The 15,201-nt window shown below is 45.5% G+C and overlaps 1 protein-coding gene across 20 annotated transcripts in view; it reads left to right on the top strand.

Annotated features, from left to right (window-relative positions):
* The window catches only part of ROBO2 (roundabout guidance receptor 2), a 1,374,514-nt gene that overhangs the window by 846,214 nt on the left and 513,099 nt on the right, over positions 1 to 15,201 (top strand). For all 20 annotated transcript variants that reach the window (XM_068270504.1, XM_068270514.1, XM_068270503.1 and 17 more), the window contains exon 2: positions 1,560 to 1,886. In XM_068270504.1, the coding sequence (XP_068126605.1) occupies positions 1,560 to 1,886 (327 nt within the window). The remainder of the gene's footprint in view (positions 1 to 1,559; positions 1,887 to 15,201) is intronic.

Here is a 15,201-nt window from a genome sequence, read left to right as displayed (position 1 = left end):
TAACTGTGGTAACAGACAGCTGAAATCTCTGAGACAACTTTCTGTATCCTTCCTATAAACCATGATGGTGAACAATCTTTGTCTTCAGGTCATTTGAGAGTTGTTTTGAGACCCTCATGTTGCTACTCCTCAGAGAAAATGAAAAAGAGGAGGGAAACTTGTCCCCCCCTAAATACTCTTATTCATAACTGGATTCACCTGTGTATGTAGGTCTGGGGTCACTGAGCTTACCAAGCCAATTTGAGTTCCAATATTTAGTTCTAAAGGTTTTGAAATTAATAAAATGACAACAGTGCCAAAATGTATGCACCTGCCTAATTTTATTTAAATAATTATTGCGCACTATCTGTAAATCCAATAAACTTCATTTCACTTCTCAAATATCACTGTGTGTGTATCCTATATGATATATTTAACTGACATTTTTTATTGTAACAACCAACAATATATACAGGAAAATCATGATGATTATCAAGGTTGCCCAAACTTTCGCATCCCACTGTACTTTAACCATGTTATAAAAATTGCTTTTGTTCGTATAAGTTCCTAAAATCAGGTCAAGCTCCTAAAAATTTCACCATGTATTTTAAGAATGACTTTTTCTAAACTATTGAACATATTCACAAAAGCCTGGTAAAGGTGCTGTGCACAGGGAGCTCAAGGCAATAGTGTTGGGCTTCCGAATTCCAAGACCCTGTGGGTCGGACTCGGAGCATGAACACCTACACTTAGCACCTGGTGGTGATGGAAGTTAAAACTATACTGCAGATGCAGTCAGAGAAATCTGAGAAGAACACAGAAAATGTGGGATTTTTTGGCTCTTTTAATACTGTAGACTTAAAAGTCTTGACAAAGTTATGTTCTCTTCAAACTGACCATTGTGACTACTGAGATAATAAAAAGTAGATTCATCAAACATGTACGTGACCGTATAGTGTAGCACTTGTAAGCAAAGGTCCACCCTTCTCAATTACTTAAGCTTCTTGTGCTGTGCCAAAGGATCCTGTCTGCCCATCTCTAGTTCTTCACTATTGGTCATTGAGGCAATCCCATTAGTAGTAATGGGCCAATAGTTAAGCAAGATTCCAATTTGAACTTGACTCCAGGAGCTAAAATTAAGATTTTCATGATTAACTTCTGAACATGATGGACGGATGTCTTTTTTCAACTAACTATGAACTGACTAGGCTTTTAAAGTTCCTGGTGTACTTCATACGGAATCTGAAAGTACTAGCAGACACTTTTAACAGGCCTTTTTTCCTAACCTGCTGTGACTGTAGTTAATTTAATGCATACTTAGGATAAAGTCATAGAGTTCTCTCAGTTTTCAGAAATACCTTAGGAGACAACCTGGTTTTGAGTAATGCGCAAAGGTGGATGGTTTTGAGTAATGTTTCTTAGATAGTGTTGTCTTGTAAAAAAAGATTACTACAGTAGAACATGTTGAACTTCTCCGAGTTTAGTTTATTAGTTGTGAAGGATATGCTTTATACTTTCGCTTGTATGATGGACTTTATAGATGTGCTTGACTAATGTTTCATTATTCTATTTGTTTTCAGGATCTCGGCTTCGTCAGGAAGACTTCCCTCCTCGGATAGTGGAACATCCTTCGGATGTCATTGTTTCAAAAGGAGAGCCTACCACGTTGAACTGTAAAGCTGAAGGTAGACCGGTGCCCACCATTGAATGGTACAAGGACCTTGAGAGGGTGGAGACGGATAAAGATGACCCACGCTCTCACCGAATGCTACTGCCCAGCGGATCTTTATTTTTCTTACGCATTGTTCATGGTCGACGGAGTAAGCCAGATGAAGGAAGTTATGTGTGCGTTGCACGAAACTACCTTGGAGAAGCAATGAGTCGAAATGCATCCCTGGAAGTTGCCTGTAAGTCCAATTTATGACTTTAAATAGAACAAGTGTAAATGTAGACCTATAAAATAATTATATATACTCAAGTGTAAAGCCTGGTCATTTGGTAGGTCAGTGATGGCTAACCTTGTCACTCCAGCTGTGGTGGAACTACAAGTCCCATGAGGCATTGCAATACTCTGACAGCTTTAAGCATAACGTAGGAGGCAGAGGCATGATGGGATTTGTAGTTTTGTCACAGCTGGAATACCAAGGTTAGCCATCATTGTGGTAGGTAGTAAACATTAGTACAATAAAGGGAAATGTCTCTAATTAAAGACAGGTTTAGGAACTGATGACAAATTGAGGAGAAAAGTAATTTAATTAAAATGTTTTTGCCATCATTAATCCTCATGTAACCTGGACCATAATAGTTGAATAAATGGACCTTAATGAAAAAACTTTATTACAGTACTCGCAAACACACACTCATTACCCATCCACCCACACCCGCCCCACGTAATTAATTAAAGCATACCTAATGTTGCAGGTTAAGTGCAGTTTAATGAACCTTTGTTGGCAATATGTGAATTGCTAGACTGCTGGCAATTTTCCTGTGCAAGCGTCCTCATCAGTAAGAGCCCTGGGAGTACTGTAGCATAACAGGTGAGTAATGCAGTCATTTTCAACCCCCTCCTTTTGCCTTATCTCCCTTTTTCAACAACTGTTCTCTCATTCTTTCTCTTTCTCATATGTCCTACATTTTGTCAACCTCCTCTCATCTTTTTTGGGGCTGGTTGTAAAATTTCCAAGGTAATCTGATTTCCAAGTTTCCAATCAGAAATTGGCTTTCTGCAGAGGTAATTGGAAAACTGCATCGGAAATCGGATTTTCATGAAAATGACGCATAACCACGATCAGAAGCATTGGACCAATCAGAGAATGCAGAATGTTTCCACAACAATCTAATTGCCTTAATTATATACCGATCACAAGACTCGAATACTGCTGAGTATTTCCAAGTCTTATGATTAGCCTAAAATTTCCGTAGTATTCCGATTACCGTGGTTAAATTCTGCTCTGATTGGTCCAATACTTCCGAATCAACCTATTATCCCTAGCAACAGGAGGTTTTTCATTGGTCCACCACAAATTAATGAGAGTCCGCCCTGTTGCTGAGAAAGGATTCCCATTGGTCTTTTACAATCCAGTGGGGAGCCCCATGCTTCTGCTCGGTACCTATCTGTTCCAATCAGAGGAATCGGCAGCAACGGAACCGGGACACATTACTATTTTCATTTTGCATGCAGCAACCAGCTTCATAGTTACATAGTCACATAGTTACATAGTTATTTTGGCTGAAAAAAGACATACGTCCATCGAGTTCAACCAGTACAAAGTACAACTCCAGCCCGTCCCCCACATACCCCTGTTGATCCAGAGGAAGGCGAAAAAAAACCCACCAGGCATGGTCCAATTAGCACCAAATGGGAAAAATTCCTTCCTGACTCCAGATGGCAATCAGATAAAATCCCTGGATCAACATCATTAGGCATAACCTAGTAATTGTAGCCATGGATGTCTTTCAACGCAAGGAAAGCATCTAAGCCCCCTTTAAATGCAGGTATAGAGTTTGCCATAACGACTTCCTGTGGCAATGCATTCCACATCTTAACCACTCTTACTGTAAAGAACCCTTTCCTAAATAAATGGCTAAAACGTTTTTCCTCCATGCGCAGCTCATGTCCTCTAGTCCTTTGAGAAGGCCTAGGGACAAAAAGCTCATCCGCCAAGCTATTATATTGCCCTCTAATGTATTTATACATGTTAATTAGATCTCCTCTAAGGCGTCTTTTCTCTAGACTAAATAAACCCAGTTTATCTAACCTTTCTTGGTAAGCGAGACCTTCCATCCCACGTATCAATTTTGTAGCTCGTCTCTGCACCTGCTCTAAAACTGCAATATCTTTTTTGTAATGTGGTGCCCAGAACTGAATTCCATATTCCAGATGTGGCCTTACTAGAGAGTTAAACAGGGGCAATATTATGCTAGCATCTCGAGTTTTTATTTCCCTTTTAATGCATCCCAAAATTTTGTTCGCTTTAGCTGCAGCGGCTTGGCATTGAGTACGATTATTTAACTTGTTGTCGATGAGTACTCCTAAGTCCTTCTCCAAGTTTGATGTTCCCAACTGTATCCCATTTATTTTGTATGGTGCTAGACCATTGGTACGACCAAAATGCATGACTTTACATTTGTCAACATTGAATTTCATCTGCCATGTATGTGCCCATATAGCCATCCTATCCAGATCCTGTTGCAATATGACACTATCTTCCTGAGAGTTGATGATTCTGCACAATTTTGTATCATCTGCAAAAATAGCAACATTGCTCACTACTGCATCTACTAGGTCATTAATAAATAAATTGAAGAGCACTGGACCCAGTACAGACCCCTGTGGGACCCCACTGCTAACAGTCTCCCATTTTGAGTACGATCCATTGACCACAACTCTTTGTTTTCTGTCCATTAGCCAGTTCCCTATCCATGCACACAAACTCTTCCCCAGTCCTTGCATCCTCAACTTTTGCACCAGACTTCTGTGGGGAACAGTGTCGAAGGCCTTTGCAAAGTCCAAGTATATCACATCTACAGCATTCCCAATATCCATATTAGCATTCACTACCTCATAAAAGCTGAGCATGTTAGTCAAACAGGACCTGTCTTTAGTAAACCCATGTTGATGCTGAGAAATAAGATTATTTTCTACTATGAAGTCATGTATAGTATCTCTTAGTAACCCCTCAAATAGTTTGCATACAACTGATGTTAAGCTTACAGGTCTATAATTTCCTGGATCAGATTTTTTGCCCTTCTTAAATAATGGGAAAACGTGGGCTGTACGCCAATTAGTGTTGGGCGAACATCTAGATGTTCGGGTTCGGGCCGAACAGGCCGAACATGGCCGCGATGTTCGGGTGTTCGACCCGAACTCCGAACATAATGGAAGTCAATGGGGACCCGAACTTTTGTGGTTTGTAAAGCCTCCTTGCATGCTACATACCCCAAATTTACAGGGTATGTGCACCTTGGGAGTGGGTACAAGAGGAAAAAAAAATTAGCAAAAAGAGCTTATAGTTTTTGAGAAAATCGATTTTAAAGTTTCAAAGGGAAAACTGTCTTTTAAATGCGGGAAATGTCTGTTTTCTTTGCACAGGTAACATGTTTTTTGTCGGCATGCAGTCATAAATGTAATACATATAAGAGGTTCCAGGAAAAGGGACCGGTAACGCTAACCCAGCAGCAGCACACGTGATGGAACAGGAGGAGGGTGGCGCAGGAGGAGAAGAAGGCCACGCTTTGTGAGACACAACAACCCCGGCCTTGCATGAGGGCAAGAAGCGTGCGGATAGCAGGCTTTGTACCGCCATGCAGTCATAAATGTAATAAAGATAAGTGGTTCAATAAACAGGGACCACGCGGCAACGCTAACCCAGCAGCAGCAGACGTGATGGAACAGGAGCAGGCGCAGGAGGAGAAGGCCACGCTTTGTGAGACACAACAACCCAGGCCTTGCATGAGGGCAAGAAGCGTGCGGATAGCATGCTTTGTACCGCCATGCAGTCATAAATGTAATAAAGATAAGTGGTTCAATAAACAGGGACCACGCGGCAACGCTAACCCAGCAGCAGCAGACGTGATGGAACAGGAGGAGGCGCAGGAGGAGAAGGCCACGCTTTGTGAGACACAACAACCCAGGCCTTGCATGAGGGCAAGAAGCGTGCGGATAGCATGCTTTGTACCGCCATGCAGTCATAAATGTAATAAAGATAAGTGGTTCAATAAACAGGGACCACGCGGCAACGCTAACCCAGCAGCAGCAGACGTGATGGAACAGGAGGAGGCGCAGGAGGAGAAGGCCACGCTTTGTGAGACACAACAACCCAGGCCTTGCATGAGGGCAAGAAGCGTGCGGATAGCATGCTTTGTACCGCCATGCAGTCATAAATGTAATAAAGATAAGTGGTTCAATAAACAGGGACCACGCGGCAACGCTAACCCAGCAGCAGCAGACGTGATGGAACAGGAGCAGGCGCAGGAGGAGAAGGCCACGCTTTGTGAGACACAACAACCCAGGCCTTGCATGAGGGCAAGAAGCGTGCGGATAGCATGCTTTGTACCGCCATGCAGTCATAAATGTAATAAAGATAAGTGGTTCAATAAACAGGGACCACGCGGCAACGCTAACCCAGCAGCAGCAGACGTGATGGAACAGGAGCAGGCGCAGGAGGAGAAGGCCACGCTTTGTGAGACACAACAACCCAGGCCTTGCATGTGGACAAAAAGCGTGCGGATATAGCAGCAATGCTTTTTGCCGCCATGCAGTCATAAATGTAATACAGATGAGAGGTTCAATAAACAGGGCCCGGAAACGCAACACCATCCCAGATGTTCATTGGTCATGTTACTTGGTTGGGGTCCTGGAGTGTTGCGTAGTCATTTCCAATCCAGGATTGATTCATTTTAATTTGAGTCAGACGGTCTGCATTTTCTGTAGAGAGGCGGATACGCCGATCTGTGACGATGCCTCCGGCAGCACTGAAACAGCGTTCCGACATAACGCTGGCTGCCGGGCAAGCCAGCACCTCTATTGCGTACATTGCCAGTTCGTGCCAGGTGTCTAGCTTCGATACCCAATAGTTGAAGGGTGCAGATGGATGGTTCGACACAGCTACGCCATCTGACATGTAGTCCTTGACCATCTTCTCCAGGCGATCGGTGTTGGAGGTGGATCTGCACGCTTGCTGTTCAGTGGGCTGCGGCTGCATGGGTGTCAGAAAATTTTCCCACTCCAAGGACACTGCCGATACCATTCCCTTTTGGGTACTAGCTGCGGCTTGCGTTGTTTGCTGCCCTCCTGGTCGTCCTGGGTTTGCGGAAGTCAGTCTGTCTGCGTACAACTGGCTAGAGGAGGGGGAGGATGTCAATCTCCTCTCTAAAGTCTCCACAAGGGCCTGCTGGTATTCTTCCATTTTGACCTGTCTGACTCTTTCTTCAAGCAGTTTTGGAACATTGTGTTTGTACCGTGGATCCAGAAGGGTATAAACCCAGTAATTGGTGTTGTCCAGAATGCGCACAATGCGTGGGTCACGTTCAATGCAGTCTAGCATGAATTGAGCCATGTGTGCCAGAGTCCTACCAGAATCCTCATCATCCTCTTGTGAGCGTTGTGATAGTTGTTGTGATGCATCATAGTCGTCACCTTCCTCCTGGTCTGCTTCTGCTGACCATTCGCGTTGAATTGTGGAAGTCCAACGTGCACCGCTCTGGCCCTCGTCAGTGGTGGCATGAAATTCCTGCTCCAACTCCAGCTGTTCCTCCTCCTCTTCTTCGTCATAGCTGCTGGGGCCAGCGTTCCCTGAGGCGGATGGCCTGATGTTGGTACCATCACGCTGATCGTTTTCTCCTTCAGATTCCCCCAGTTGCATCATGACAGCTGTTTCCTTGATTTTTAACATCGACCTCTTCAGTAAACACAGCAGTGGTATGGTAATGCTGACTGAAGAGTTGTCACTGCTCACAAGCAACGTGGATTGCTCAAAATTTTGGAGGACTTGGCAGAGGTCCAACATGTTGGCCCAATCGGATCCACAGAAGCTTGGCAGCTGGCCGGATGCGCCTCGGTACTGCGCCGTCATGTACTGGACCACTGCACTCTTCTGCTCGCAAAAGCGGGCTAGCATGTGCAGCGTAGAATTCCAGCGCGTAGGGACATCACACAGCAAGCGATGGTGGGGGAGATTGAAGCGCTCCTGCATCTTGGCGAGTGCCCCCGAAGCAGTACTGGAATTTCTACAATGTTTGGACACTCGACGCACCTTCAACAGCAGATCGGGCACGCCTGGGTATGTCCTCAGGAACCGCTGAACTACTAGGTTCATCACGTGCGCCAGGCAAGGGATGTGTGTCAGCTTAGCCAACCTTAAAGCGCGAATGAGATTACTCCCATTATCACACACAACCATGCCCGGTTTCAGGTCCAGCGGTGCCAGCCACAAATCCGTCTGTTCCTTTATTCCCCTCCAAATTTCCTCCCCTGTGTGCTGCTTATCCCCAAGGCAGATTAGCTTCAGCAACGCTTGCTGACGCATGCCAACAGCTGTGCTGCACTGCTTCCACGATCCTACTGCTGCTGGGTTAGCGTTTCCGGATGAGGTACAGCTTTGAGATGCGTTGGAGGAGAAGGAGTCAGAGAGGTAGGTGCTGCTGTTATCCAGTGGGAGGGACGGCGGTGCAGCTGTTTGTGGCGTGGGCAACACCCGTGCCGTAGCAGGTGAGGAATCGCTGCCAGGCTCCACAAGGTTCACCCAGTGCGCGGTAAGGGAGATGTATCGACCCTGGCCGAACGCACTCGTCCAGGTGTCAGTGGTGAGGTGAACCTTGCAGGCAACGGCATTCTTCAAGCTTCGGGTTATTTTGCTGACCACGTGCTCATGCAACTCAGGCACTGCAGAGCGTGCAAAGTGGTAGCGGCTGGGAACCACGTAACGTGGGATGGCCACTGACATCATGCCCTTGAAGCTGTTTGTCTCCACCAATCGATATGGCAGCATTTCGCAGGCCAGAAGCTTGGCTATGCTGGCTGTTACTGCCACGGCCCGGGGGTCATTTGCTGGCAATTTCCTCTTGCGCTCAAACATCTCCGACACAGACAACTGAACCGTAGCGCTGCACACGGAAGGGCTGTTGGTTGTTGTGTTTGATGAACACTGGGAGACCTCAAGAGCACTACTCCGGAAAGTGACAGTGTCAGCGTCGTCTGATGTTTGTGAATGTTGTGAACCACGCAATGGCTGGGCTACTGCTGCTGCTGAGGCGGGTCTGGTGGTGAGTCTGGTGAACCCAAGGGAGGCAGTGTTGTTTCTGGTACCCTCTCCTGACGCGTTTGCCCAAAGAGTGGGATGTTTGGATAGCATGTGACGGCTCATGCTGGTGGTGGAGAGGTTGTTAATATTTTTCCCCCTGCTCAGGCGGGTCTTGCACACCTTGCAAATCGCCATGGTAACATCCTCAGTGCAGTCTTCAAAGAAAGCCCAGACTTTGGAGCACCTGCCTCCTTGCTGGCGATTTCTGTTTGCTCCTCTTTTGCCTCTCACTTGAACTTCCACGCTTGTGGTGCCTGAAATTGCGCGCCGCCTACCTTGTGGCACAAGGCGAACTCGTGCAGCAGTGTGTTCTTCAACAGACTCATCTGTGCTGCTGCTACGACGGCGATGTTCTCGTTCACAAACAAAATCTGGGTCTCTGTCCACATTGTCCATACCCTCCTCTTCCATCTCCTCAAACTCGTCATATGTCATTGTGGGCCACCGCCGTGGAGTAGAGCTCCCCACAACAACCTCTGCGCAGCACACTCCAACGTCGTCTTCCAGATCTTGTCGGCCGACCTCCTGCAATTGCAACCCCTCCTGCCCAAATTGCTCTGGGATTTGGGTTTCCGAGTCCTCTTCGGACTCGCCTTGTATTTCAGTGCGCGGTGCATTTCCCACAGTTAACGGTTGTGAATCCAGGCACAACATTTCTGGCTGTTCCTCCATTGACCTTTGAAAGGTGGAAGTTTGTTGGGCTGGGAATAGCTCCTGCGAATACCCCATTGTGTCCTGAGGTAATTCATCGGACTGGTTATCTGGCAGTTGTGTGCGTGGTGTCGCTGCCGGTTGTGTCAGCTTTGTGCCCACTGGCTCCTTGTAACTGGCTGAGGACTCGGACCTCGTGCGTGATGTGCTGGTGCTGCTTAACCCACTGCTGGACGCTTGAGAGGTCATCCAAGTAATTATCTGGTCCTGTTCTTTTGGATTTGTGAGGGTTGTTGTCCTGGACAACATGGGCGGTATTGAGTGGGTTTTCTTGGGTGCTCCCCTGTGGCCTGTACGTGAACCGTCAGGGGAAACACCTCTTCCCTTGCCCCTCCCTCTTTCACCGGATTTCTTCCTCATTTCACTTATCCTTACAGTACACGCTGACTGGCAGCAGTACAGTGGCAGTACAGAAATGCTATACAGTACCACTATTCCCAGCAGCGACACAGAGCACAATGCTATACAGTGACGGGTGAGCGGTGTACCACTATTCCCAGCAGCGACACAGAGCACAATGCTATACAGTGACGGGTGAGCGGTGTACCACTATTCCCAGCAGCGACACAGAGCACAATGCTATACAGTGGCGAACGAGCGGTGTACCACTATTCCCAGCAGACACAGAACAGTACACAGAATGCTATATAGTGTGGCTGAACGAGCGGTGTACCACTGTTCCCAGCAGACACAGAACAGTACACAGAATGCTATATAGTGTGGCTGAACGAGCGGTGTACCACTATTCCCAGCAGACACAGAACAGTACACAGAATGCTATATAGTGTGGCTGAACGAGCGGTGTACTACTGTTCCCAGCAGACACAGAACAGTACACAGAATGCTATATAGTGTGGCTGAACGAGCGGTGTACTACTGTTCCCAGCAGACACAGAACAGTACACAGAATGCTATATAGTGTGGCTGAACGAGCGGTGTACCACTATTCCCAGCAGACACAGAACAGTACACAGAATGCTATATAGTGTGGCTGAACGAGCGGTGTACTACTGTTCCCAGCAGACACAGAACAGTACACAGAATGCTATATAGTGTGGCTGAACGAGCGGTGTACTACTGTTCCCAGCAGACACAGAACAGTACACAGAATGCTATATAGTGTGGCTGAACGAGCGGTGTACTACTGTTCCCAGCAGACACAGAACAGTACACAGAATGCTATATAGTGTGGCTGAACGAGCGGTGTACTACTGTTCCCAGCAGACACAGAACAGTACACAGAATGCTATATAGTGTGGCTGAACGAGCGGTGTACCACTGTTCCCAGCAGACACAGAACAGTACACAGAATGCTATATAGTGTGGCTGAACGAGCGGTGTACTACTGTTCCCAGCAGACACAGAACAGTACACAGAATGCTATATAGTGTGGCTGAACGAGCGGTGTACTACTGTTCCCAGCAGACACAGAACAGTACACAGAATGCTATATAGTGTGGCTGAACGAGCGGTGTACTACTGTTCCCAGCAGACACAGAACAGTACACAGAATGCTATATAGTGTGGCTGAACGAGCGGTGTACTACTGTTCCCAGCAGACACAGAACAGTACACAGAATGCTATATAGTGTGGCTGAACGAGCGGTGTACCACTGTTCCCAGCAGACACAGAACAGTACACAGAATGCTATATAGTGTGGCTGAACGAGCGGTGTACCACTGTTCCCAGCAGACACAGAACAGTACACAGAATGCTATATAGTGTGGCTGAACGAGCGGTGTACTACTGTTCCCAGCAGTGACACACAATGACTGGGGGGGACCCTGGCTAGCGTGGCTGGAGCGCGAACTACCCTGCCTGCCTACCCAAAGCTAAACCCACAGACAAATGGCGGAGATATGACGTGGTTCGGGTATTTATTTACCCGAACCACGTGACAGTTCGGCCAATCAGAGCGCGTTCGGGTCCGAACCACGTGACCCGTTCGGCCAATCACAGCGCTAGCCGAACGTTCGGGGAACGTTCGGCCATGCGCTCTTAGTTCGGCCATATGGCCGAACGGTTTGGCCGAGCACCGTCAGGTGTTCGGCCGAACTCGAACATCACCCGAACAGGGTGATGTTCTGCAGAACCCGAACAGTGGCGAACACTGTTCGCCCAACACTAACGCCAATCCACTGGGACTCTGCTAGTTGCAAGAGAGTCACAAAAGATAAGATAAAGGGGCTTAGCTATAACTGAACTTAATTCTCTTAGGACCCGAGGATGCATGCCATCCGGGCCAGGTGCCTTGTCTATTTTTAATTTATTTAGTCTTGCCTTTACTTCTTCCTGCGTTAAGTATTTAATATTACAGTTAGAAGATTGAGACTCTTCTGCCTCTGTAATTTGCAACAGTGCTGTTTCCTTTGTGAAGACAGAAGCAAAGAAAGCATTTAATAACTCTGCCTTACCTTGGTCGTCCACCATTGAGTTCCCACCCTCATCCTTTAGGATTCCTATACAGTCAACCTTTCTTTTTTTAGAGTTGATGTACTTGTAAAACTTGTTTGGGTTAGATTTGATATCCCTAGCGATTTGATTTTCAGCTTCGATCTTTGCAAGCCTAATTTCTTTTTTACAATTTTTATTGCACTCCTTATAATTGCTTAGTGCAGCCTCAGTCCCCTCCTGTTTTAGCTTCCTGAGAATGGACATTGTTTGTTCCAATAGGTTTTAATTGCATCCATGTACCCGACAGTTTTCAGTGCATTTTGAAAAAATGCAGCAGGTAGGACTCATTTTTTCATAAAGTGAAAGCAGACCCTATTTTTTATAATAGAATCTGCCCCTTCCCCCCCCCTCCCCCACACACACACACACAAACAAACAATTAAGCAGAGGTGTAAAAAATGTACCGAATAGGTACGTTTTGTACACAAGTGGGAACCGAGCCTAAGTTAAACTCCATGATGGATTACTAATTGCACTACTTACTTCAAAACCTTACATTGACCATACACAATGCATTCTGGTTGTCCAGTCTTCATACATTCTCATCACAGTAACGTGGTGGCTTGATAGACTTCCTGAACAACCTGATCCAACTATATTGAATTTGTTGGTGGTAAGAACACACTAATATTGTGCAATCGTGCTGTGTGGTCTGCCTAGGTTCTAGTAATCCCAGTAATACATTTCAGTGTGTATTCAGCTATTGCAGCAAGCCATTTCACAGATTAGTCTTCCAGAGAGACGTTCCGTATCCCAACATTTATAAAGCAGGAGATTGGCAACAATATATCAGAACCCGAGATTATTCAGAATCAATTCCGAGTTATCAAAGCTGCATCACTGCCTCTGGAGGACACACTCCACATAGCTAAGGCCTGGTTCACCCTTCTGCTAAAGGGAGCAATGAGAGTGTGTCTGATGCACTGAGTGCTTCTCACTGCTGGATACACAAGAATCGCATTGAGCCAACTGTTCGGGAGAGATAAGGGCTTAGCTTGGCTTTCTGTGACGTCCTGTTAAAATGACCTGTGGTATCTGTCCATGTTGGAAATTATAAAAAAAAAAAAATCTGTGTAACCAGTAGCACCAATCACTTTTCTTACATCTCTTTGTTCATTGTAGACCATACGATTGGTTGCCATGAGCAAAATTACAAAAGTAACACGATGAATAAAATGTATAACAAAATCCAAGACACTAAAGGGAGAGCCTGGCCTTGCGAGCTTACAATCTAAAAGAGAGAGGGAACAAAAGGTGGGTAGTATACAATATGCATACCTAGAGGCAGCGTATTTGTAGGATATCTAGTAGGAGTGCAACTTGGCCTTAGGTCAAAGGAGGAATAGCCTAAGGTGAGTTTTGAGGGAGTGTTTAAAGATATTAAAGGTTGGAGAGTGATGGATGTGTTGTGAAAGGGTATTCCAGAGGAGGGGTAAAGCACGTGCAAAATCTTGCATACATGAATGCGAGGAGGTAATTATAGAGAAGGACAAAAGAAGGTCATGTGCAAATCTGAGATTACTATTGGGTTGGTATCTGGCAACTAGTGAGGAGATGTACACCGGAGAAAAATTGTGGAGAGCATTGTAGGTTAGGGTTAATAGTTTGAACTGGATCAGCTAGTTAAGTAGTAGCCAATGAAGAGCTTGACAGAGAGGAGCAGCAGAGGAAGAACGAGAAGAAAGATGAATGAGACGAGCAGCTGAGTTCAGTACAGATTGGAGCGGTGCCAGTCTGTTAGTTGGTAGTCCATAAAGCAGTACATTACAATAGTCCAGACTAGACATTATAGAACGGATCCGCAGTTCCATCACACATTTTTTAATTTAATTTTAATTGAAAAACCGTTTCCAAGAAAGCACGGTGGCATAGTGGTTTGCGTCCTCGCCTTGTAGCGCTGGGTCCCCAGTTCGAAACCCAGCCAGGTTAATATCTGCAAGGAGTTTGTATGTTCTCCCCATGTCTGCATGGGTTTCCTCTGGTCACTCTGGTTTCCTCCCACATCCCAAAAATACAGATAAGTTAGTTGGCTTCCCCTAAAATTGGCCCTAGACTATGATACACACACTACACGATGCACACATAGACGTATGACTATGGTAGGAACTAGATTGTGAGCCCCTCTGAAAGACAGTTAGTGACAAAACCATATACTCTGTACAACGCTGCGTAATATGTCGGCGCTATATAAATAAATAAATAAGAGAAGATGTCCAATGTCAGGTTTTATTTCCTTTCATCAATGTAATATTAGCCACTGAGGTGTTTACATACTCTGTAGGGTAACTTATATGGTATTTCATCTATCTGTTAACCACTTCACCACTGAGGGGTTTTACCCCCTGACCACCAGAGCAATTTTCACCTTTCAGCGCTCCTTCCATTCATTCGTCTATAACTTTATTATTACTTATCCCAATGAAATGAACTATATCTTGTTTTTTTCGCCACCAATTAGGCTTTCTTTAGGTGGGACATTATGCCAAGAATTATTTTATTCTAAATGTGTTTTAATGGGGAAATAGGAAAAAATGTGGGAAAAAATTATTATTTTTCAGTTTTCGGCCATTATAGTTTTTAAATAAAGCATGCTACTGTAATTAAAACCCATGAAATGTATTAACCCATATGTCCCGGTTATAAAACCATTTAAATTATGTCCCTATCACAATGTTTGGCGACCATATTTTATTTGGAAATAAAGGTGCATTTTTTTCAGTTTTGCATCCATCCCTAATTACAAGCCCGCAGTTTATAAAGTAACAGTGTTATACCCTCTTGACATAAATATTTAAAAAGTTCAGTCCCTAAGGTAACTATTTATGTTTTGTTTTTTTATTGTATTTTTTTTTTTTTTAATTACAAAAAAAAAAAAAATTGGGGAGTGTGGGAGGTAATGAGTTAATTTATTGTGTAAATGTAATGTTTGTATATGTAAAATGCTTTTAGGGTGTAGTTTACTATTTGGCCACAAGATGGCCACAGAGTGTTTGTTTACATGCGACCTGTAAGCGTCCGGAAGGACGCTTACAGGAAGCAGGAGGAGGCTGTGAGACGCACAATGATCTCCCTGTTTCTGAAAGAAGCAGCAGATCATTGCGGGGGCTAGATCAACGAACGGGAATGGATTTTCCCGTTCATTGATCTCCGGGCGAGCGGGCGGCGACGTGCACGAGCGGCGGGTGCGCGTGCACGAGCGGCGGGAGCGCAGACACCGGCGGTAGCGCGGAAGGTACGGATTTCTCCGTCCCTGGT

Source organism: Hyperolius riggenbachi, chromosome 2 (genome assembly GCF_040937935.1).
Source record: "Hyperolius riggenbachi isolate aHypRig1 chromosome 2, aHypRig1.pri, whole genome shotgun sequence".
In the NCBI taxonomy this organism is placed as follows: domain Eukaryota; kingdom Metazoa; phylum Chordata; class Amphibia; order Anura; family Hyperoliidae; genus Hyperolius; species Hyperolius riggenbachi.
Note: the sequence above shows the minus strand (reverse complement) of the source record. Positions and strands in the feature narration are given on the sequence as shown.